Source organism: Alexandromys fortis, unplaced genomic scaffold, assembly GCF_014885135.2.
Source record: "Alexandromys fortis isolate MF-2015 unplaced genomic scaffold, M_Fortis_MF-2015_v1.1 scaffold_56, whole genome shotgun sequence".
NCBI classification, from domain to species: Eukaryota; Metazoa; Chordata; class Mammalia; order Rodentia; family Cricetidae; genus Alexandromys; species Alexandromys fortis.
The window spans coordinates 6,818,178-6,843,115 of record NW_026067935.1 but is presented as its reverse complement, the minus strand read 5'-3'; the positions used below and the strand labels follow the sequence as shown (position 1 = coordinate 6,843,115).

The following is a 24,938-nucleotide window of genomic DNA, read 5'->3' as shown; positions in this document are numbered from 1 at the left end:
TGGAATGAAACCCAGTGTCTCCTCCAGCCGCCATCTCTCCGCAGAGAAGTGACTTATCCATCAGATTGGGGGTAGTTGGGACTCTAGGATGCAGCCCAGACACTGGGGCTAGGCTGCCCACACCATTCACAGCGAGTCACCCGTGACTCAAGAGCCCCTCCTCCAGTCCAGTACACGCCCCACTGCGCAGGATCCTCCAGGCGCTGGCTCATCCTCGCCATGGGTAGCGAGCGCCTCCTACTGGCCGTCTGCCTCCACGCCACTCGATCCCCTTCCCTCCAGCCCAGCTCAGAGCGCATGTGCCTCCCTCTTCGCCCCGCCCACCCGCGGCCGTCAGGCTTCTCGCGACATCCGCCTAGTGGCTGCCGGGATCTCGCGATAAAGGCCTATTGTCTCGCGCGAGCGTGTCTCCAGACGGCTTTGGGGCTGCTTTGGTCGGGCGAGAGGACTTGCATGTGTCGCTTCAGCTGGCGGGAGCGGAGGCGGCGGGGGCTGTGCGACCGGCTGGGTAACGAGCGCTCGCGCCTCTGCGGCTTCCGAGGAGCCGGTCGAGCGTATGGGGGCAGCCGCGGCGCTGCCTGGAGGAAGGGGGCCGGGCCGAGCGTCTCCACGCCCGCCCACATGGGGGCCTCCTGTGGCGTCCCGGGCTCTCCCCTTAGCGTCCCCCGAAGGGCTGCCTGCCCTTTTCCTGGTCTTTCTGTCCCAGTTTTGTCTCCCCAGGCCGTGGCACTCCCATCTTCGTCCCTGGCTCGGTCTCTCTCCCTTGGTATTTTGCTGTCGCCGCACCTTGCATTCTGGTCACCTCGAGTGACTCGCCCTCCTCGTGCAGATGCTCTGGAGCCTTTCCTGCAGTTTGCATCCCTCCCATTTGACCCTCAGACCTGCCCCGTCCCTGTCGAAGTCACCCACCCCATCTATTTCCCCAGCTGCTTCCTCTTTTCCTCTGGTGTCCCCTTTGCCCTCGCCCCAACCCTCAGCCTTCATGGCCCAATTATTCTTGCTTCCCTATAGATCTGTGGAGCAGGTAGATAAGCTTACAGCTGATCATACTTTGTGACTCCAATGAAACTTGTGTCCTTTTTAATAGACTGGAAACAGCTTCCGGGGGCAGGGATACATAGTACAAGCCAAGACTGCACCCAAATGCTGCTTTTCGGGGATCCAGCTCCAAAATAGTAAAGTTGTGTTATTTTGCTTACAGGTTTATGAGATGGCTACTGACATTTCTGAATCCAGTGGGACTGATTGCAAAGGCGATACGAGGAACAGTGCCAAGTTAGATTCCGATTACCCTCTTCGAGTCCTTTATTGTGGAGGCAAGTGCTGGAAGGGCAGAAATGGCTCTTGCTCACCGTTTTTATGTTTAACGTTCAAGTTTCAGATTTGGTCTTGTTAACTCCTGCATCTGTCTCTGTGGTTTGGACGATTCTTAATTGAGGAGGGAACCTAGGGAGGACATATAGGTTAACAGATACTCCTTTTTCATGTGCCATTTGGGTCTTGCCTCCTGGCCTGGAGGTGTGACAGTCCAGTTGGAATCGAGATGTGCAATGGAGTATCCCAACCAGATGTTGGATGTATATACTTTGTTATGGAGAGCTTTTAGGACGGTAGGGAGTCTTAAAGGATGGGGAAGTATGGAAGAGGCGAGAAAGGGCATCCTAAAGGAAGCGAACTGTCGGGAAAGAAAAGGCAGGACCTGGAGATGTTGCTTAGCAGCAGAGCACTGATCCAGAGAGTTCACAGCCTCTGGGTTCAGTCCCAGTACTGGGCTGAGTAGGGGCTGGGGAAGCTTGATGGCTGGCTAGACTCTTGAGCTTTTTTTTTTTTTTTTTTTTCATTTCATTTGTGTGTGTGCATCTGTGTCATGACCCATGTGTGGCTGTCGAGGACCATTTGCGAACCTTAGTTCCGTCTACTTTGTGGGTCCTGGGGATTGAACTAAGGTCCTCCGGCTTGGCTTCAGATGCCTTTACCCATGAACNTTTTTTAAATATTTATTTATTTATTTATTTATTTATTTATTTATTTATTTATTTATTATGTATACAATAGTCTGTCTACATGTATGCCTTCAGGCCAGAAGAGGGCACCAGACCTCATTACAGATGGTTGTGAGCCACCATGTGGTTGCTGGGAATTGAACTCAGGACCTTTGGAAGAGCAGGCAGTGCTCTTAACCACTGAGCCATCTCTCCAGCCCTACCCATGAACTTCTTGAGCAGCAACTTTGAATTATTATAGTACAGGGAGGGTGTTGGTTAAGGAGTGGAGGAGGTGAGCTCAGAGTGCTGTGTGGTAGAACAGTCTTGGGAAAGTCGGGTTTGGATAATTACATTTTTTTTATATTTAGATGTGGATGTGTGATGTCAGAGGTCAGAGGGTGACTTCCTCAATCACAGTCCGCCATGTTTCTTTGAAAAGGGTCTCCCAGTGAATCTGACACTCATGAGCTAGACTGGGTGGCTAACAAGCACTAGGGATCCTCTGTCTCCCCAGTATTGGGACTGTAGTTCTCTGCTTTGCTGGCTTTAACTGGATGCTGGGCTGCTGGGGATTCTGACTCAGCCTTTAGGCTTATGTCGCAAGTACTGTATTGAACTTTATTGAATAAGGCTAAGGCATCACCACAGCTTTAGACTTTGTTTTAAAGACAGGGTTTCTCTGTGTGGCTCTGACTGGCCTGGAACTCACTCTGTACACCAGGCTGGCCTCGATCTCAGAGATCTGCCTGCTTCTCATTCCTAGTGCTGGGATTAAAGGTGTGTACTATCATGCCCAGCTTTACCTAGACTTTTTAATACAACGAAGTTGGAGTTGAGTAAGAAACAGGTTTGTTTTATGTTGTTTCCCCCCCCCCCCCCATCACCAAGGAAAGCCTAAGCCCGTTTTTCTCCAGTCTTCATCCGCTTGTTCTTCAGATTTATTTGTTTCTGAGGCAGTCTCACTCGGTAGCCTTGGTTAGCCTGGACCTTAGAGGTCCTCCTGCCTCTGCTCAGAGTGCTGGGATTAAAGGCATATGCCACCATGCATAACTACTTTTTTGTTTTAAATGGGTTTGTGTATGTGCCTGAGTGTATGTATGTGCACCACATGTATGCAGGAGCCCATGGAGGTCAGAAGAGGGCATTGGATATCTTGGAACTAGAGTTACATACAGGTAGTTCTGAGCAACCAGGTGGGTGCTGGAAATCAAATCTGGGTCTTCTGTAGGAGCAGTAAGCTCTCTTAACCACTGCACTATCACTCCAACCCCCAACGTTTGGTTCTTTTTATTATTGTTATTATTACTGTTTTTTTAAAATAAGATTAATTGACTTTTTGTAGAGAAGCTACAAAAAGCCATGGTTGAATCCTGGGTCATGTGCATGGAGGTTCTGGTCTGAGTTCTCACAAGATAGTCTGTAAGTTCCTGATACGAAGATTTTAATGGACACAGTCTCTTTTCAGAGGGTCAGGTAGCTGTAGGTCTTGGAGAGGGTATCAGAGGTGGCCTTGGTGGAAGTTGCCCAGGTGGCCATGCTGTCCCTGACTGAAGTGCAGTGGTCTTCATCAGTACTGGCCAGTGGTACCAGCTTCTTGGACCCAGGAACCAACGGTGTCAATGTCTGCCAGTGGAGATGGGTTAGCCAGTACACAGCTACAGCAGCCCGTCACTTTGTGTGGCGTTCTTGTGCCCTCTGTAACCTCTCCCACAGGGTGGAAAGCTTGGCTCCTTGAATGGCAGTGACTACTTCCTTGGAGCACTTAACCTCCAGATTAATGTGGCTGTTGTAGTCCCCAGGGGCAGTAAATGCCTCGAATCTGGTCTGCAAACCAGTGTGAGTTTGCTTCTGCCTCAGTACCTATATCCTTAAGAGATGTCCCTAGGAGAAAGTCAGTGTTCTGATTTCTGAAGGGGCTGGGAGAATGATCTTTTCTAGACACTTGGTCACGTCCTTCACCAGGTGGCTCAACTTGGTGATAGGGATCCACTCTTGCCTTTGGTCTTCACCCTGTGGGCTTAGTCCTGGCTCCCATCGTGACCCTAGAGGATGTGCCTGTGCCCTCCCACGCCAGGGCCTCCACTGCATCAATGTCATATCCTCTTTGTCATTTTCCCAGGGAAGATGGTGAGAAGCAAGAAACAGTTTTAGTGCAAATCCTAAGCGCAGGCTTTAAGGGAGGTAGGGGGAGGTGCTTAGGAAAAGGACAGACATGTTTGCAGGCTTCCTCAGAGGGGCCATCAGTGGGTAGCGTGCTTGCTGAGAGTCCTGACCTCTAAAATTTGATGTGAAGGAATACACATGTATTCCCCACACTCAGCAGAGGTAGTCAGGGCGATTGCAGAATTCCAGCCAGTCTGGGCCGTGTTGAACCTGTCTTAAAACTTGAAAGGAAGGAAGGGACGTAGGAAAAATCGGAAAAAATTATATAGAGTTGATGTGTTTTGTTATGATATTGGTAATAGAGTAATGGGCCAGAGTGTGCTTTCTGACTTAAATACTTCCTAGGTGTGTGGCCCTGGGCAAGTTAGCTCATTTCTGTGAGGTTGAGAGATTTGTGTCTTAATGTGTAAAGTGAGAAAAAAGATGACATTAAGGCAGATAAGCACACGTCTAATCTCAGTACTCAGGAGATAAAGCAAAATGGTTTGGTCTACATAGCAAGTACATACATAATAAATAAAGATCAAGCAGGGTATGGTGACTCAGGCTCACTTGGGAGATGGAGAAAGGAAGGATGTTGCAAGTTTGAGGCTGGCTTGGGCTACAAAATGAGCTATAGACTAAGACCCTTCTCAGAGCAAAACAAAACAAAAAAAGCCTGGTGGTGCTGGAGTACTACTTTAATCCCAGCACTCAGGAGACAAGCAGGACAACTCAGGACAGCCAGGGCTACACAGAAACCCTGTCTCAAAAAAAACAAAACAAAAACAGCTAATCATAGCATCTACTACCTACCACACAGGAGGCAGAGGCAAGAGGGTCACCAGAAGTTCAAGCCAACCTGACCCTATTTTACATAGTGAGTTCCAAGCCAACCAGGGTGACATAGTAAGGCCCTGGCAGTACCTATTTAACAAAATTTAAGATCTTTTTGTTTTTGTTTGACGGCAAGTGTCTATCTGCCAGATCATTCTGTTCTGAGAACAGTTAACTTTCTTCAGTTCCCTCCTTGCTTTTGTACTGGGCATTGCAAATATTAGGGAAGAGGTGCTTCTAAGCCCCAAGGAGTTTAAGATCTACATGTATAAGAAACACTTGGGAGTCGGTGGACTCAGTTGTAAAGGAGCTTGCTGCCAAGCCTGATGGCCTGAGTTCAATCTTTGAGATTCACATGGTAGGAGAGACTCACTTAGGGAATAGAAAACACTAAAACAACTATAAATTAGGAGGTGAGGAGGGGGGGTCTTTGTGAAGAGTGAAATAAGGATGTTGACAAGGAAATGTGCCCTGGTTAAGCCTTCAGTGATAGCTATTATACGATGGTTTTCTGTGAAACAACTTTTGTGTTGATTGCTTGTGTGAGTCAAAGATAAGTTGTGTTTTCCGTTGCCTCAGGCTTAGTAAACCAGATGTGTAAGGCAGAGGCTACCAAAAGGTGCATTTAGAGTCTAACCTCAGTGTGTTATGATGATGATGGGCTTGGCGCAAGAAAGTCCACGACTGACAAAGTACGTCTGGATAAGGTGCTGGGCTAGATTGTCGGGGGGCCTGAAAGACAGCAAGGCTCTGCCTGTTCGCTACATGTAACTTAGACTGGGTAGCCGTTGGTGAGTGTTGGATGGGGAGGGGTGTACACAGGTGTATTAGTAGCAGAGACAAGAAATACACTTCGGGAAACAGTCACAGCGGTGCGGAAAGGGAGAGGTTCTCCTAGTTGTAGAGCTGGGGGAGACCACATAGAGGCGAGCACAGTTGGTATTTGAAAGGCAGGTAGTGTTGCAGGCAGCTATGCCAGGCCAAAGAGCAGGAAGAGAGGTAAGAAATGAGGGGAATGTAAATTTGCAGGTATTGCAGTGTGCTTGTTAATGCGGATTTTGGAAGTAGAAGCAGAAAATTTAAAGACCATTGGGTCTGGACCAGATTTTGGGGCCTTGTTTTGTAACTGCTTGTAGGTCACTGAAGGTTTTTGAGCAAAGAAGCTATGTGAGAAGGTATGTAGCACAGGACTAAAAGTTGGAGGAAGCAAGCATAGTGACCAGCCTATGGTATGATTTAGCGAAAGTTAAAGAGCGTTTGGAACAGAGGTTTTGTTTCCCAATGGTCTTAGGTGACACATTTAGGGTCGTGAGCCATAGTTGAGACCCACTGGTTTAGAAGAGCATAGTGAGATACAGTGTTATATACCTGTAGTTCCAGCTGTTCTTGGGGACTTTGGAGTCTCAGCCTGGGCAGTAGTGTTGTGTCACCCTGCCTCTGTCTGTCCCTTTAGTTCTCTCTATTTTTACTTATGAGCCTGTGTATGTTTATGCCACATTGTGGGTGCCCACAAATGCCAGAAGAGAGTCAAATCTGGAGCTAAAGTTACAGGTGGTTGTGAACCACTGATGTAGGTGCTGGGAGCCAAATTGCCTTCTTGATAAGAGCAGCAGGTTTGCTAAACTGCTGAGCCACCTCTCCAGCCCCTGAACTCAAGAGGACCGGGCTCATCGCTTGGCTATAGACGCTTGGCTATAGACTTAGCAGGGATTCAGAGAACAGCTTGAATTTATTTAGAAAACATGTTTTAGGCTCTGTTCTGTGCCACATTGTGTTTTACTCAGAGGATGAGTAAGATATAATTGTCCTGAGAAATCTCAAGAAAGACAGGCACTTTATAGATAAGTTATAAAATATGAAAGGTTTGCTGTTACATCAACTGACAATTGCCTTTAGATCAAAATGTCAGAGTACTGTCATCTGAAGTAATTAATCATGCACCTTTGACCTTAGAAATCTCTGCAGGGTAGGATTTGAAACTGAGTGCCACAGGAGCGTGTGAAGGCAGACAAGCTGGAGGGCGACTCACCTCAGCACCCAAGAGGCTGAGGCAGCGAGACCAGAGACCATGAAGTTTGAAGCCAGTGTGTGCTTCCTGGTGGTTACTTAGTATTCTTGGGGTGTTAGGAGAGGGAAAACTCTCAAGTAGAATATTCGATTGAAAAGTAGTGATGACACGTAAGGAGAGAACTGAAAGGCTAGAGGGAAGTATTCCGTCCGATAGAGAGTATGAGGCTCCTGTGTTGTCATGGTTTTAACATTTCACATCTTTTTTTCTCTCCATTTCTCTAGTTTGTTCATTACCAACAGAGGTAAGTCCTACTTGTTAGTTTTTTTTGTTATTGTTCTCTTTCTGCATGTGAGATCACTCTTGATTTTAGAGTTAATCTGGGAACTTCTATCCTTTCATTTCCTATCAACCTTTTATATAGAACTTTGGATCAGAATAAGTTTTTTAAATGTGTGTGTGTGTGTGTGCAAGTGTGCAATATGTTCCGTGGTATACTTGTGGAGGCCAGAGGACAACTTGCAGAGGAGCAGGGGTCAGTTCTCTCCTACCATGTGGGTTCCTAGAATCAAATTGAAGTTGTCAGGCTTGGTGACAGCACATGGACTCTGTGTAGCTTTAGAGCCTGTACTGGAGCTCACTCTGTAGTAGACCAGGCTGGCCTCGAACTCACAGAGATCTGCCTGTCTCTGCCTCCCGAGTTCTGGGATCAAAGGTGTGCGCCACCACTGCCTGGCTGCTATACTCTCTCTCTCTCTCTCTCTTTTTTTTTTTAATATTTATTTATTATGTATACAATGTTCTGTCTGTGTGTATGCCTGCAGGCCAGAAGAGGGCACCAGACCTCATTACAGATGGTTGCTGGGAATTGAACTCAGGACCTTTGGAAGAGCAGGCAATGCTCTTAACTGCTGAGCCATCTCTCCAGCCCTGCTACACTCTTTCTAATGACCCTTTTGCTTTATGGAGAAGTATGCTGAGGAGGTCCTGATCTGAGTTTTCATTTCCCCTCCCCCCAGGGTTTCTCTGTGTAGCCCTAGCTGTCCAGGCTGGTCTCAGAGTCACAGAGATCCACCTGCCTCTGTCTCCCCAGTGCTGGGGTTAAAGCCATGCATCGCCTGATGAGTTTTCATTTCTTAAGAGACATTTCCTACTTGAATTACAGATTTCCTGTGGATGGTCAGGCGAGGCTGAGCATGGTGACTTGTAATTCTAGTACTCTGATTTAGATTTAAGAGACTTCCCTGACTACATAGTGAGATAGAAAGTGTGTGTGTGTGTGTGTGTGTGTGTGTGTGTAGTTTATCATTCTTTACCTATGAAGTACATGGGGATGTTTTAATTATATTGTTTGAAATGCATGATTCTCACTCAATTTGTTCTTTTCCTTCCTTCTAGTACTGTGAATATATGCCTGATGTTGCTAAGTGTAGACAATGGCTAGAGAAAAATTTTCCAAATGAATTTGCAAAACTGACTGTAGGTATGGACTTTTTCCTTTTTTGAACATGGGTTTTTATTTTATTAAAATTGTATTTACGAAATAAATACACATGTGGCATTTTAAACAGGAAAGTTTGGCTGGATCTGGTGGCGAAGGCCTACTGTCCCGGTTGTGTGGTGGTCTGAGGTTAGATAGTGATGTCAAGGCCAGCCTGGGCAGCTTAGGAGACTCTGTCTCTTAGAGTTGTGGGTGTAGCTCGATGGTAGGGTGCTTGCTTAGCATGTGCGGGGCCCTGGATCAGTTCCTAGTCTTAATAGAAAAGGATAGGAAAGTCCTTTCACCCATCTTGGTTAACTTTAAAATTATTTAAGTTCAGAGACAAGAGAGTTGAAGATTAGCCAGGGTAATTTAGTGAGATCTTGTCTCAAGGATGATGACAGCAAAGGCAATGATGACAGCAACTTGGTTGAGAATGGCAATAGTGGGCGGAGGCTGGGGAGAGCTGGTTAGAGGGTGAGGCTGTGTAGAACAGAATGGTGGATGTGAGGTGTGAGGAAGAGGGGCATCTAGGGCTCAAAGAGTGGGATTGGTGGTGCTGGGGTGTCACAGACAGGGAACAGATCTCTTAGCTTTGTTGATGGCTTCTCTTGCAAGGTTTGTAGAAAAAAGACAGTAGTGGGAACAAGGAAAAGATGGCTTGAAACAGGCCTATTCCATCCCAGTACATCCCATGTTGTCCCTATCTTTGCTGCTCCATTTTTATATTATTTACATGAGGCAGTACTCTTGTCTTCAGAGATAGTAACTACTTAGTCGCTCTTTGTTGGGAAAGAACACTTAAAGGCTGGCCTTGGGATTGGCGCCTCCATTTTGTCCCTGAGCATGACTTGCCTAGACATGATTGACTTGAGAGGGGACCAGGAGAAGCGTGTCTCATCCCATGAAGTAAATCGGGTTGGTCGGTTCTGGGAGTGCCTTCTTGTCTGATGAGTAGAAGGAAGGACAGTTGTACAGAGCGGTTCCTCCAAGGAGTAGGAAGATGCTGCTGGGATGAGGGATGGCTGAGCCTTCCCCAGCTGTCATGTTTAATAACAAGCTGTTTGTGTTTTACTTTGGTTTCTGTCCTAAAGATACAGGTTCTTTTTGTTTAGTTTTTGAGACAATCACATCATTTAACTCTGGCTGACCAGAACTTGGTAAATTTCAAAAAACAAAACCAGATTTATATAGTTTCTTTTTTTCCTTTTATCATTTTTTTTTTCAGATTCTATTTATTTTTACTTTATGTGTGGGTGTTTTGCCTGCATGTATGTTTGTGCACCACATGCATGTCTAGTGGAGGCAGGAAGAGGGTGTAGGATCCCCTGTAGCTGGAGTTACAGATCATTGTAAGCTGCCACGTGGATGGTGGGAATTGAACCCAGGTCCTCTGCAAGAGTAGCAAGTGCCCTTGCCTGCTAAGCCACCTCTACAGCCCCATAAGAAATTTTCTTTTCTTTTTTCTTTTTTTTTTTTTTTTTTTCTCTCTTTCGAGACAGGGTTTCTCTGTAGCTTTGGAGCCTGTCCTGGAACTAGCTCTGTAGACCAGGCTGGTCTCGAATTTACAGAGATCTGCCTGCCTCTGCCTCCAGAGTGCTGGGATTAAAGGCGTGCGCCACCACCACCCGGCAAGAAATTTTCTTGATCTGAGTGTTTTGCTTCCCTTTCATGTGGTAAAAAGTCATAGTTTGTGAGCTGGGCATAGTGATGCATGGCTGAGGCAGGGGCTTGTGGGGTGTTTGTTTTGTGTTTTGGTTTTGGTTTTTGAGACAAGGTCTCAGCATATAGCTCTGGTTGTCCTGGAACTCAAGAGATCTGCCTGCTTTAGAGTGTTGGTATTAAAGGTTTGCACTGTTACACCTGGCTTCCCCTTTTGTTTTGTGTGTGTGTGTGTGTGTGTGTGTGTGTTTTAGCTATTATTTTTAAATTAGGTGTATGTACGCTTGTGTGCAGGTGTCTGAGGAGGCCAGAGGTGTCATATCCCCTTGGAACTGTTATTCACAGAGGAGCCACCTGATGTGGGTGTTGGGAACCAAACTCAGTTACTTTGCAAGAGCGGCAAATGCTCTTAATCTGAGCCATCTTTCTAGCCCCTGTTTTGTTATGAGACACAGTTTCACTAGGTAGCCCAGGCTGGCCTGATCCTCCTACCAAAGTGCTGTTTTAAAAAACAAAATCCTTGCTGGGGTGGTGGCTCACACCTTTAATCCCAGCACTCAGGAAACAGAGGCAGATGGGTCTCTGTGAGTTCGAGGCCAGCCTGGTCTACAGAGTAAGTTCCAGTATAGCCAGAGCTATATACAGAGAAACCCTATCTGGGGGTGGAGATCCTCAACCATGTGAAGTGGCGCTCAACTCTAATTCTAGCACTTGGAGGCAAATGGATCTCTGTGTTTGAAGCATAAATAAATTGGATGGATGGATGGTGGATAGATAGATAGAAAGATAGAATAAAATCCTAAACATTTTGTTCTCTATTACCATCACTATAGCAGATACCTAAAGTAATAAACTTAAAAAGGTTAATTTGGCCCATAGTTCTTTTTTAGTCCACTGAGCAGTAGTAGTGTATGCTTTTAAGCCTGGCACTCAGGAGGCAGGGGCAGATGGATCTCTGAGTTCAAACAGCTCTTAGTCTATCACTGTGACTCTCTTGCTCTAGGCCTGTACTGACTGGGAAGTGAAAAAGAGGAAGGGACTAGGTCCCATTGTCTCCAAATTGAAACCTCTAATGACTGTCTCCTTCTAGACCTTGGCACTTCTCACTTTAAACCCTCCTCCTGTGCCTATCCTTTAAAACAGTGACACCTTCTTGGGGACTGTCTTTAACTCCTGAGCCTTTGGAGGGTACATAGCCAGACTACAGATTTACTGTAGTACATTTAGAGTTCGGTTTCATTAGAGTGCAGTATAGTTATTTGCTTTATAGATACTAAGCTAGTATAGGTTGCTTTATTTACTTGCGAAATTGTGTGTGTTTCAGAGGACAACTTGTGGGAGCTGTGCTCGCCACCATTCCACAAACTCAGGTGGTTAAGCTTTGGAGCAATGCCTTACCCATTGAGTCACCTCAGCAGCCCTGGTTGTTTTGTTTGAGACAGATCTCCTGTGGCCCAGGCTGGCCTCAAACGATGACCTTGAACTCCACTTTTTGTTTTACCACCCTACCCTTTTGTTTTAAACAGTTGAAAGGGGTTGGGGGGGGCGGGGAGGGAGGAGGAAACCTACAAAAGCAATAGAGACACAGAGAAAGAAAAAGACCTCAGCAAAGCAGAGGGGAACTCTTTCGGGGTTTTAAAGCCTTTGAAGAATTTTCTTCCCCTAATGTAGGGTTAGTCAATTTGAAGAAGGCATGGATGGTTGGTTGGCCCAGAACTGTTGTGTGACTCATTTGAGCAGATCTTGAACTTGTCTGCTAGTCCATCCGCAGAGGCCTGCTGGTGGGAGACTGGGACCTACAAAGCCTTTGTTTTAAGCTTCTGGGCTTTTGTATCAAGTGTGGAGGGTGAGGAGGAAGCTGGCCATCTTGGGAATTCGCTGCCTTTATTACCCAGCTATGGCCTCTCTTCTTTGTCTGTCTACCATGAGTCTGCCTAACTCCTAATTTCCCATCCCTTCCTCTCAAAGGTCACCTAACTACTCTTAGGGGACTCAGGGAGGACGGTGGGGGCAGCAGTCAGAGTCCCTCATAGGGAAGTCTGTCTAAGGAACCACAAAACTTAACCAGTGGCAGTGATCTAGAGCATAAGACAGCCATTTGTTGATGGTGTGTATCTTCGAGGCTTGGCATACTAATCAGGTAGCATCTAGAACAAAATGTGAGGCTGTTAGTGTTATAATTCCCACTGAGAGTGTAGTTGGAAAAATAGCTGGGGCAGTTTTACCCTAGTAAAGGAAGAGAGCAGATAAAACCATGTAAGGAGCCCTTGACAGGCTCTGTTTCAGGTGGCGATGAGACTGATGATTTCTCTGCCACCATTGTCTACCGGTGTAGATGTGCACTGTCGAGGAGGCCTAAGAGTTCAAGGAGTAAAAAAATAAATAAAAATAAAAGCTAGGTGGTGGTGATGCAGGCCTTTAATCCCATCTCTATGAGTTTGAGGCCAACCTGGCCTACAGAGTGAGTTCTAAGACAGCCAGGACTGTTTCACAGAGAAACCCTGCCTTAGAAAATAATAAACAAACAAACAAATGGTTACAAAAGGAGTAAACTAGGCATGGTGGTGGCACCTGTAATCCTAGCTCTCTGGAGGCAGAAGCAAGTGGATCCCGAGAAGCCCTGCCTCCAAAAGGCAAAACAAACAAAAGCCAGTTTAAGCTTATAAGTCAGTCTTTGAGTTTCTTTTCTGTACCTCACAGGGAACATTAAGACACAAGGTTAATGAGTAAGAGGTTTTGGCATTGTGGTTAACATAAGATTTGTTTTTTTGTTTTTGCTTTGTTTTTTGAGGCAGGGTTTCTCTGTGTAGCTCTGGCTTAGATTTCACTTTGTAGACCTGGCTTGCCTTGAACACACAGAGATCCTCCTGCCTCTGTCTCTTGAGTGCTGGGATTAAAGGTGTGTGCCACCACTGCCTGGCAATATAAGTTTTGTTTAATAAGACAAGGCTTAGTTTTGTAGCTGGCTGGACTGTGTACCAGTAACATTAAAATACTGTAGCAGGCCTATTGGCAGTGTCTTACCAGTAAGAAGTACCACTGTCAGTGGTTCTCAAAAGAAATATGAGACAAGCCCCCTCCCCCAAATGATAGTCTAGGGGGTTTTGATCAGGTTTCTTTCTGTAGGTTAAATAATTAAAAGATAGGAAAAATCAGGTACCAGCAGAGAAATCTCAAGCACCTCAGACAATCGGCAGTTGAAGAACAGTGTTTATTGGGGGGTGAGGAAACACATCAGTGGACACACAGAGAAGGAAACCCTCTGCAAAGCCGAAAAATCCTGACCTTCCACTTCTGATCCCCTTGCCCTTACCTTAGTACTGGAATTGAAGTGGAAACAACCCAGGGCTTTGTGCACTCAGGTGACACTCTTTAGCCTGAGCCACATCCTCAGCAGATGATTTCTCTTTACAGTATTAATAAAAATGCTGTTCGTGCTCTTGCATTTTATTTTTCTGTTTAGAAAATTCACCCAAACAAGAAGCTGGCATTAGTGAAGGTCAAGGGACAGTAGGGGAAGAGGAGGAGAAGAAAAAACAAAAGAGAGGTAAGACCTAATCCACGTTTGATTTCTATAGACATACCTTCCTTCCTGTAGAGGATAACTGGAGTGATGAGAGCTTCCGCCTGTTAATGTTTGTAATCTTAGTATTGAGAGATTAAAGCCAGAGAACTGCTGGGAATTCAAGGCCAGCCTGAGGTACATAATTAGGACCTTGTCTCAAAAAGCCAAATCCAGCTGGTCCCGGTGGTGAGCACCTTTATTCCCAGCACTTGGGAGGCAGAGACAGATGGATCTCTGTGAGTTCAGGATAGCCAGTGTACATACAGAGACCCTGTCTCAAAAGGAAAAACAAACAAAAAGGATTGAAAATATATGTATGTTTATCTTAATGTGCCTTTAAGACACAACCAGCCTGCTGAACATTCCTTTCTGTTGAAGTGGAATGAGCTGTTGCTTGCACTTAGTTCTTTCCTCTCTAAAACAGATTTTTTTTTTATGCTTTTGTTTTTGTTGTTTTGTTTTTTGAGACAGGTTTTCTCTGTGTAACAGCTCTGGCTGCCCTAGAACTTGCCTCGTAGACCAGACTGGCCTTGAACTCACAGAAATCTACTCGCCTCTGCCTCCTGAGTGCTAGGATTACAGGCATGCACCATGACTGCCTGCCCAAAACAGATTCTTTATGCTATGGCACCTATCCCCTACCCATCTCTTCCTCATTGATTGTTTTGTTACTAAAATTATCTTATAATTTATTTTGATTATCTATGTATGGGTGTTTTGCCTGTATGCATGCACTCTGTGGATTCATTGCCCATGGAAGATAGACAATAGGGGTTAGATCTCTGGAACTGGAGTTACAGGTAGTTATTAGTAGGCATGTGGATGCTGGGAACCAAACTCATGTCATCTTTAAAGACTGCAAATGTGTTTAACTGCTGAGCCATTTTTTCAGCCCCAGCTTTAAAGATTTTTGCCATGACCCCCAGCCCTACCACCGTTTCCCCCCCCCAGTGCTGGACACTGAACCCAAGGCCTTACACATGCTACTTAAGAGAGGTCTCTGCTAAGGTCTGTTGCTATCTTACTTTCGTTTCTCACCAGTTCTTATCCAGGTGCCTTTACTAAAGTGGACTGACCTCCCAGCCTCATGTCTGTTACTGCTCACTCCAGCCTGTCTTTACTGAAACTGTTCTAATAAAAGTCACCAGTTTTTTGGTATCTGCTAAGTAGAAAGAACATGTGAAAGTTGGGCAGTGGTGGCACACGCTTTTAATCCTAGCACTCAGGAGGCAGAGGAAGGCCTGAGTTTGAGGCAGAGGTCTACAGAGTCAGTTCCAAGACAGCCAGGGCTACAACGAATAAACCCTGTCTTGAAAAACCAAAAGAAAAAAAGAACACCTAAACCTTTCTGAAGTGTGAATTTCCTTGATTTTCCTGTTTGTATAGACCCCTCTTCTTTCTGGTGTCCCTTTGAATTAACTTCCCAGGCTCTGTCCCAGGTCTTCCTACATTCTGTTCATTCTCCCAGGATGTTTCTGTTGTATCTGCTACACTACTATATATCTGTATTTCCTAAATCTGTATGTCTATGCCTGGCACATGACAGGCTGAAAATGTGCATGGCCCCCACAGATACCACAAATGAAGCACTTCCAAAGTTAAATTGACTGAGTCATGAATTATCTTTTATTTCTCCCATTTTGGTAGAGATTGCACAATTATCCTAGCACCTCAGCTGGAAACCTGAGGACTGTGTCAGGCTCTGCTCCCGTTAATTATCCTAAAATCTGTCGTTTCTCTTCCCCTGCACTTTTCTCTTCAGCTGCTTGCTACATTTTGGTTTATATTTTGACTAGTTTTTGTTGGAGTGAATACAGGAACTTCATTTGCCTCTCTTTCCATCTTACTCTTCATAAATCCACCCTTCACCCTAGAGCTGACCTGAACTTCATAACCATGAATCTGTTCTTTCATTCTTTCTGTCTTCAGTGACTTCTCTTTGTCCAGTGTAGTCACACCTGAACTTGGATCCAGTTCTTACTGACTTCTGACTTCCTGTACTGCATACCCATAAGTATTCTTCAATAAGACAAGCGTGCTTTCCAAATTCAGTGTATTTTCTCTTGAACTGAAGCCATTTGTCTTCCCCTGAACACTCTTCTGTTCTTTAAACTCACCCTAGAGGTCACTTCCTTTAGGAAACATTTTCTGTCATTCATTCATTCATGCATTCATTCATTCATTCACTGTGCTAGGCAGTGGTGGCACACTTCTAATCTTAGCTCTCAGAACGCAGAAGCAGGTAGACCTTTGAGTTCCAGGACAGCTAGACTACACACAGAAATCCTGTCTTGAAAAAAACAAAAAATATTTGCTGCATGTGGAGGTCAGAGGACAGTTTGCAGGAGCCAGTTCTTTCCTTGCATCATGTGGGTTCTGGGGATTGAATTCAGGCTTGGCAGCAAGCATCTGTCCTTGATGACACATCTCGGGCCCCTCAGACTAAGTAGGCCAGGCCGGACTTGACCTTGATCTCTCACTGTAGGCCTGTACCCATGTCTGCTTTAACACCTCCCCCCACCACTCATCTTAGTGGATTGTGAGTTCCTGTAGGGTGGGAACTGTGTCCTGGTTATCTGTGCACCCTCGGGTCTTTGTGCAGTCCTGGGCACGTAGTAAGTACTAATTGGTGAGTGTTGCTAAGTAAATAGCCTGTGTGATTTGTATTTAGAAAAGGAACTCGAACACACAGTGAAAGACTCAGTATGTATGTTTACAATTGTGGAAAAGGAAGCAATTGATGTGAGCTCTTTCTTAATGAAGGGGGAAGAGGTCAAATAAAACAGAAGAAGAAGACAGTACCACAGAAGGTCACAATAGCCAAAATTCCTAGAGCGAAGAAGAAATACGTGACAAGAGTGTGTGGCCTTGCAACATTTGGTGAGTTGAGGTTTGTTTGTTTCTTTGTTTACAAAGAAAATATATAAACCAGAGTCTATTTATTTGTATCATGAAGTTCTGTTCGGGTGTTTTTATAAGGTGTTGGGGAAGTTGCATCCCTGCTTCCATATATTTGTTCATGCCAAGAATATACTAAAAGAGGTTTTTGCCTTTCTGTTTTTTATTTATTTATTTATTTATTTATTTATTTATTTATTTATTTATTTTTGAGGATTTGTTTATTATGTATACAGCATTCTGCCTGCATGTATGCATGCAGGCTAGAAGAGGGAGCCAGTTCTCATTACAGATGGCTGTGAACCACCATGTGGTTGCTGGAAATTGAATTCAGGACCTCTGGAAGACCAGCCAGTACTTTTTTTCTTTTTTTTTAATTTTATGTGTATTGGGTGTTTTACCTGCATGTATGTCTGTGTACCACGTCTTCCTGGTTCCCATAGAAGAGAATGCTGGATTTCCTGGGGCTAGAGTCACCGGTTGTGAGCCATCATATGGGAGTGCTGGGAATTGGACTCAAAGCCTCTACAAGAGCAGCCAGTGCTCTTAATCACTGAGACACGCCTGTCTTTCTGGTCCCTTTTCTGAATTTTTTTTTTGGAGGTGGGGGGGGTAGAGGCACACTATAAGGTGATGCTCTCTAGCCTACGCTAAGCTGGAACTTCCTTTGTAGTTCAGGCAGTCCACCCATCTTGTTTTCTAGATGTTGAGGTTACAGACATGTGCCATGTTCAGCACACGAGCCTGCCTGCCTGCCTTCCTTCCTTTTCTTTTTTCTTGCTGTTTTCCTTAAAGGCAGGGTTGCTTGCCAGATGGGATGGTATACCCTTTAATTCCAGCACTCAGGAGGCAGAAACAGGCATATTCCAGTCTGGTTTACATAGGTAGTTCTAGGTCAGCCAGGGATACATAGTGAACCTTTGCTCAAGAAAAGAAAAAAAACTGGGTGAGGCTTCTTCATCTTAAGCTGGCTCAGCTAGTGTTGAAAGAGAAGAGTGACCTTGAGCTTCTGATCCTCCAGCTTCCACCTCCCAAGTACTGATTTATAGGAGTGAGCTGCCTGCCTAGCTGTTGTGATCTAGCTGCTGCGGCTGGAGAGTGAAATGAGGGCCTCCAAGATGCCAGGCAACGACTCTTCCTACTGAGCTAATCCTCAGCCCTAGGTTTTGAATTTCTAACTATAGTTTCAGAATTACTATCTAAAAGTCTAGCACACTTTTTTTTTTTTTCCTATCTGGTAATTTTGCCTGGTTTTGTTTGCTGGCTTTTTGTTTTTGAGAATGCTATCTTGCTGTGTAACCTTGGCTCTTCTCAAACTACTGCTTTGCCTCCTAAGTATCTGGGGTTGCAGGTATGTACCACTGCCAGCTCTTGAGGAATTGCTGTTGAATATATTTGTATAGAATGAAGAGGACTAGGTAGGACTTAAAAGTGGCTAAGGCTGCTCCTGTGTCTCCAGAATTCTATTAAGATTTAACCTGTTAAGTTGGCACATACCTATAATCCTGCCACTTGTGAAATGTCTTAGGTTTCTATTGTTATGAAGAGACACCATGACCACAGCAACTCTTATAAAAGGAAACCTTTAATTGGGGCTGGCTTACTTTTTTAGAGGTTTAGTCCATCATCATGATGAAGCATGGCAGTGTGCAGACAGACATGGTGCTAGAGAGCTAGCTGAGAGTTCTACATCTTGATCCGCAGGCAGCCGGAGACACTGTGTATCATCCGGGGTATAGCCTGAGCATATAAGATCTCCAAGCCTGCCTCCACAGTGACACATTTCCTCCAACAAGGTTATACATACTCCCTGTGGGCCAAGCATTCAAACACATGAGTCTGTGGGGGCCATTCCTACTCAAACCACCACAGAAACTAAGACTAGAGGAATTCAAGTTCAAGGCTAGTAGGGCTCTGTAGCAACTCCCTGTCTCAATAAGCAAAAAAAAAAAAGGGGGGGGGGTGCTTAGGTATAAAGGTTTGGTTCTCCGTTCTCTGTTTTTCTATTATATAGAACTTAAGCATGGATAACTGTGATGCTTGAAAGTAATATGTTCCTGGTTTCATTTTGGATTTTTTTGTTTTGTTAGACAGGGTCTCTCTCTTCGCCTTGCTGCCCTGGAACTCATGTTGTAGACTAGGCTGGCCAGGAACTAACAGATCTACCTGCCTCTGCCCTCTGAGTGCTGGGATTAAAATGTGTGTTATCGCTCTAGCCATTTTAGTCTTACTGTGTGGTGGAGTAGTGTGGAGGATGCTGTTTGCAATATTGAGAATATATGACCTTGAAAATACATGTTAAGAGCTCTGCCTATAATAGTTTTAGTCATTGTTCTGGAAAAAAATAATTAATACCACTTGTTAAATGATTTTAAAATGCAGATGAAATTTCAAAATGAAGGAGATCTTTGTTATATAATTCCAATTGTGGTCTTGCCCCCCCTTTTTTTTTTCTAAAAAACAAACCAAAACAGAAATTGATCTCAAAGAAGCACAAAGATTTTTTGCTCAAAAATTCTCCTGCGGTGCCTCAGTAACAGGGGAGGATGAGATCATCATTCAGGGAGACTTCACAGATGACATAATTGATGTCATTCAGGAAAAGTGGCCAGAGGTAAGTGCACAGGATGTATACACTTGTAGAAACAAGTTTTTAAAGCAAATCACTTTCTTTCTTTCTTAATTTTTGCCACAATTCATAAACTTCTTTTATCTGTGTCTTACAGGTGGATGATGACAGCATCGAAGACCTTGGAGAAGTGAAGAAGTGATTCTGGAGTCATGTGTGTCTGAGCTGACCTGAGAGTTGACACGGCCTTTCAGAAATATATACATATGTATATATGTGTACATATGTGTCCTACAGTAAAACTGTAGACTCCTCATCTTTGGCGTTCTCGTTCTGTACAAGGCTGCTTGGTTTGTTTATGGTTTTTGTTTTTTTGTTTTGTTTTGTTTTTTAATTGCCAAAGTCTGATAGAGAGAGAGAGAGAGAGACTGTCATGCTTATGCATGAATCTGAATTTAGTCAAATAAAACATTTTGGTTATTTGGTACTGAATTTTCTTTTTTTAACTTTTTATTTTAGAAAAACACTGTAGCCTCTTTCCTTCTTATTGGTGCTGTTAATGGGACCCAGGGCCTTGTGCGTGCTGGAAAAACATTGCCACTGAACTAGACTCTTGACACCAAAACCTTCTCTTTTTTTTTTTTCAGGAAGTGTTTCTGTTGGTTATCTTACTGGGAGAAAGCTGAGTGACTTTTCAAAAGAATCTGTTTTTCATTTACTTACTAGAAGTGTGTCCTTGGTTGGTGAGAATCCAATGGGGCTTTGGTTGGCTTAGTTCCTTCATTAATGTCAAAGTCCACTGTTTTGATATAATGAGCAACAGAGTGGGTAGGTTTGCTCAAGTCATTCAGGAGATTACTTGCTAAAGTACATTAAAAGCCTTAAAACCATGTACACTGTGACCCAGTAAGCCCCTTCTGCACTGTCTTAAGGGCCAATGGTGCCATTCATAATGTTACTGATGATGTTAGAGTTCATGAATACAGAACTGTTAAATGCTGGTGTATCTTGTGGTAGGATACTATATATTTGAAAAAGCTTTTCCCAGGAATATTAGAAATCTGCTCGGTAATGTTGAGTAGGGTCAGACCACAAATTTGTTGTAGACATTCGTTTTTGTTACGAGTGGAAGGATGCTCAGAGAGGCTGGAAATTCTTGTTCTAGTTATATACCACATGAGTAAAATTCTAACCAATTAAAAACGGAATATATCTGTTCTCAGTCTACAGTTTTAGAAATAGCAATTAAACTAACTTATGGAGAAACTGATCGTTTTAATGAATGCACTGGGTGAAATGAAACATTGGAAGTCAGGTGTCACATGTGAACAGGCTACAGGAATGAGAATATTTATGGCTGGGCAGTACAAGTGCTTGCCCAGCATGCACAAGGCCCTTACATTCAACCCGTGGTGTCACAAACAAAAGCTGTATAGATACTTCAAGAATTTAGAATTCATGAAATTGTCAATTATACAAATATATTCTTGAATGAAAGGGTGTTTTTTTTTTATTTTTCTTTATTTATGTGCATTGGTGTTTTGCCTGCATGTGTATCTGTATAAAGGTGTTGAGTACTCCAGAACTGGAGTTACAGACAGTTTTAGCTGCCATGCGGTTGCTGGAATTGAACCCAGATCCTTTGGAAGAACAGCCAGTGCATTTAACTGCTGAACCATCTCTTCAGTTCTGAAAGGGTGTTTAGAAAAAAAGTCTTAGAAACAAATGCATAATTAAGATGTTAGCTTAAAAGCAAAATTCTTTACTAACTGTATTTTGTCAAGTACTCCTTACTTGGCAAAGCAAATGTACTGGTCATGGCTGTTTGGTGAATGTTCTGTTGGTATTTTTCTTGGTGCTCTAAGATCCCCATGTATGTACACATAATGTTCATGGAAAAGGCACGTTAATGTCCACAGATCTAATTTTAAAAAGGCGGGGAGATATGCCCCCCCCCCAGGGTTCAGTACCCAAGAGGCCAGAAGAACCTGTAGGGGTCCCTGGAACTGGAGTTATAGGTGGCTGTGAGCTGCTCATTTGCATGCTTGGTATGGAACTTGAGGCCTCTGCTAGGGGAGCAAGCACTCATAACCACTTGGGCCGTCTTTCCAGCTCCCAAACGGTTTTTGAAAAGTGCATTTTCGGTCCTTCTATAGCTATCAGCAGATGTTACTGCCAGAAAATGAAGAATTAAAATGCCCTTACTGATAAAATGAATGTTTTCCTGTGACTTGAAATTCAATGTACCTCAACAGTTCAAAGATTGACTTTGTCACTTTTTTTTAATGTTATATTTTTCTTTGGTGTGTATGTATGTAATAAAGTGTTTGCTTCACAGTGATGAGGACAGGAATTTGATCCCCAGCACGCAGGTAGTTTTTAACCTATTATTATTTTGGATGTGTGAGTGTTCCAGTGTGCCAGAGAGATAAAGGGAACAACTATGGCCGGGCGGTGGGGGTACGCGCCTTTAATCCCAGCACTCGGGAGACAAAGGCAAAGGCAGGCGGATCTCTGTGAGTTCGAGGCCAGCCTGGTTTACAAGAGCTAGTTCCAGGATAGGCTCCAAAGCTACGGAGAGACCCGGACTCAAAAAATAAACAACTATGAATTCTCTTCTTTCACTGTAAGCTTCTAAGATGACACTCAGGTGGTCTGGCCTGAGTGGAAATGGCTTTTAGGGTCCAGGGTCATTCTGTTTTCCTTTCCCCCGACCCCCAACACTCTTAAAACGGGGGGGGGGGGTGTATCTGTTACGTGCATTTTTAATGCTGGGAGGCAGGCAGAAGGATGTGTCTGGTGAAATTAGTGGAGCTGCCTCAAAGGTTTGTTGAAGGTCTTCTGGAAGAGACTGACTGGAACTGTCCTCACCTCAGCACAGGTGCAGGGTGCACACACGTAAAATCCCAGGGTCTTCCTAGGTCTCCGATCTTTTTACCTCAGACTCAGGACCCAGCAATAATGTGGGAAATGTTGATATAAAATGTCACGGTTCTCATCACTATTAAAAGATGATTGACAGATGCTTCTGTCCTGAGTGATCTTTCGTCCTGTCTGCCGGAGCGATTATCCCTCTAGTTAAGCCAGAAAGCGAGGGAACCAGGGCCACTGGGCCTAGAAAAGACAGTTCACGGTCTTTAGCGCCGGAACGCTTCTCTGGGGCGCTTCGTGTGGCTCCGGAGCCTTCCAGTGTGGGAAAGCAGGTTCGCGTTCTCGCGAGACTTGAGGCGTCCACCTGCGCGACGCCTCAGCGCGGGCTGGCGGTTTGTGTGCGCATGCGTGGTCGCGAGGGCGCGGCGTCCGGGGCTGCGGGCTTGCCCGCCCCGGTGCGACCCGGCGCCAATGGCGTTTCCGAGGTGACGCGCTGCTGGCACCGACTCTCTCTGGGGGCGGGGGCATCGCCCATGAACCCTTCGGCGACCTTCTTCGTCCGGCGCCAGGTGAGCGCCGCTGCCCCTGGAGACAGAGGGAACAGAGCGACAGTTTCCTCAGCTCGACAAAAGCTAGGACCGAGCGACGAAGCGCGAGCACCAGGCATTGCTGTTGAACGTTGACAGGGACGTTGCCCTCCCTCGTTTATTTAACAGTATCCTCCACTGAGCTCCATGCCCCTGACCTGCCATTCTTACAGACTGGAATTCAAGTATCGTGACCTGGAATTCCAAGTTCTTTTGTGTGTGTGTGTTTAGTCAGTAACTGTCAGTGATTATTATTTATAAGCCTTTTTAAATGCTGTAATCGTGTACGTGAGTCTCCGATGGACTTGCACTGCCCTTCACATCCCGTGTCGGCCATACTGACATCACTCTCACCGCCTCTGCCCCCTGAGTCCCGAGAATGTAGCTGTGAGCCATCGTATCTCAGCTTTAGCTCTTAGAACCCTTGGGGCGAGGCTTAGCTTTAGTGGTAGACTCCGTTTCCACTTTTCATACACAAAATCAGAACATAATTCAGCACCATATGGTTTACAGAACAACTTAGTGGGTAAAGGGTCAATAAACCAAGCTTTATGATTCGTGTTTGATCCTTAGAACTCATATGGCAGAAGGAGAGAACCAACGTCTGAAAGTTATCCTCTGACTTACACACACACACGAACTAAGTCAGGTGTGGTGGTGCACAACTTTAATCCCAGAAAGTACTTGGGAAGTAAAGGTGTACTGATTCCTGTGAGTTCAAGGCCAGCCAGGGCTGCATAACAAGTCCCTGTTTAATCAATAGTAATAACAAGGTTGAAGGATTGCTATATTCGAGGCACTTATAAAACCACAGGCCTGTAATCCCAACTACTTTGGAAGCTGGAAAGTTCCAAGCCATGGAGTGGGCCTAAGGGGAGGGCAGTTTAGTGAGACTATATCTCAAAAAGTAAAAAAAAAAAAAAAAAAAAGCTGTGGGAACTGGAGAGATGGTTCAGCAGTTGGTTAAGAGCACTGGCTCACCTAAATGGTGGCTCACAAATGTCTGTCATTTCATTTCCAGCAGATCTGATATACACTTAAACCCTTCACAGGCACCAAGCATGGAAGTGGTACATAGAAATACATGCAGCAAAACACTCATACACAAAATTAATAATAAAAAATACTGTGGGTATTGCTCAGTGATAGAGCACTTGCATGTGCAAGTCCCTTAGTACAGTTGTTACCATTTTACAGGTAATGAGGCTAAGGCTGAGAGATTAAGATTATATAACCACTAAGTGCCCAACTCTGGATTCAGGTTGATAGGACCTGTCATATACTGGACTTTAAAACTGGGCTGGAGCCGGGCGGTGGTGGCGCAAACCTTTAATCCCAGCACTCGGGAGGCAGAGGCAGGCGGATCTTTTTGAGTTCGAGGCCAGCCTGGTCTACAGAGCTAGTTCCAGGACAGGCTCCAAAAAGCCACAGAGAAACCCTGTCTCAAAACAAACAAACAAACAAACAAAACCCACAAACAAACAAACAAACAAAAAACTGTTGGAGAGATGGTTCAACAGTTAAGAGTCCTGAGTTCAATTCCAAGCACCCACATGGTGGCTCACAACCATCTCTAGTGGGATCTGGTGCCCTCTTCTGGCATAAAGTTGTGTTGTATATGCAGACAGAACACTCATACATAAAACAAATAATAAATCTAAAAAAAAAAAAAAAACAGCTATAGCCTGGTGGTGGCACACACTTTTAATCTTAGCAATCAGAAGGCAGAGGCAGGTGGATCTCTGAGTTCAAAGTCAGCCTGGTTGGCCCTGAATCAAGGCCATTAGTTTGCTGAAGCTGTTGGTTTCAAGCAGGTGCCTAAAAAAATGTCTTTCTATGGTCTGTTGGCCATTTCAGAAATTTTAAAATGTTATTGTCGATTCATTAAAAAGAAACATCTGCCTGCATATGATACCCAGCTCTAAAATTGTAGCACTTGGCTAGCTACTGAGGCCAGCTAGGCCAGAAGATTTGGAATTTGCAGCCACCCTGGGCCACAGCAAAATCCTGACTCGGGTGGGTGAAGTGGGGAGAGGAGAGCTGAAGAAAGGACTGAGTTCTTGATAACAGATGTGGGTAGCTGCTAGTCTTAATGACATTCTAAGGTTTTTCTAGGGGCTGGAGAGATTGCTCAGAGGTTAGGAGTACTGCCTGCTGTTCCAGAGGTTCTGAGTTCAATTCCAGCAACCACATGATGGCTCACAACCATCTGTAGTAAGATCTGGTGCCCTCTTCTAGCCTTCAGAACACTGTATATATAATGAATAAATAAATATTTTTTAAAAAAGATTTTTCTATACTCCTACATTATTAATTTAGCTTTTGTTCTTTTAC

At 44.7% G+C, this 24,938-nt stretch overlaps 2 protein-coding genes and 1 non-coding gene across 3 annotated transcripts in view; all 3 read left to right on the top strand.

Annotated features, from left to right (window-relative positions):
* Nucleotides 1-353: 353 nt before the first annotated feature.
* Denr (density regulated re-initiation and release factor) lies at nucleotides 354-19,638 on the top strand. The gene is made up of 8 exons (XM_050146549.1): nucleotides 354-508; nucleotides 1,202-1,316; nucleotides 7,257-7,276; nucleotides 8,371-8,455; nucleotides 13,578-13,661; nucleotides 16,443-16,559; nucleotides 19,052-19,191; nucleotides 19,304-19,638. The coding sequence occupies exons 2-8, from the start codon at nucleotides 1,211-1,213 to the stop codon at nucleotides 19,346-19,348; spliced, it is 597 nt and encodes a 198-aa protein (XP_050002506.1). The 5' UTR covers nucleotides 354-508; nucleotides 1,202-1,210; the 3' UTR covers nucleotides 19,349-19,638.
* Nucleotides 19,639-22,421: 2,783 nt separating this feature from the next.
* Nucleotides 22,422-24,938, top strand: part of Ccdc62 (coiled-coil domain containing 62) — a 47,350-nt gene continuing 44,833 nt past the window's right edge. The window contains exon 1 of the mRNA XM_050146635.1: nucleotides 22,422-22,586. Within this exon, the coding sequence (XP_050002592.1) occupies nucleotides 22,422-22,586 (165 nt within the window). The remainder of the gene's footprint in view (nucleotides 22,587-24,938) is intronic.
* LOC126504368 (small nucleolar RNA SNORA2/SNORA34 family) lies at nucleotides 24,368-24,504 on the top strand. The gene has a single exon (XR_007592567.1). It is a non-coding gene; the product is annotated as a small nucleolar RNA SNORA2/SNORA34 family (small nucleolar RNA).

Bases quoted from the DNA above. Each gene is read 5' to 3' on its own strand.
- Denr (XM_050146549.1), top strand. From the start codon at position 1,211: ATGGCTACTGACATTTCTGAATCCAGTGGGACTGATTGCAAAGGCGAT. The intron at 13,662-16,442 runs GTAAGACCTAAT...TTCTTAATGAAG, and splicing joins GAAGAAAAAACAAAAGAGAG to GGGGAAGAGGTCAAATAAAA. The intron at 16,560-19,051 runs GTGAGTTGAGGT...AAACCAAAACAG, and splicing joins GTGTGGCCTTGCAACATTTG to AAATTGATCTCAAAGAAGCA.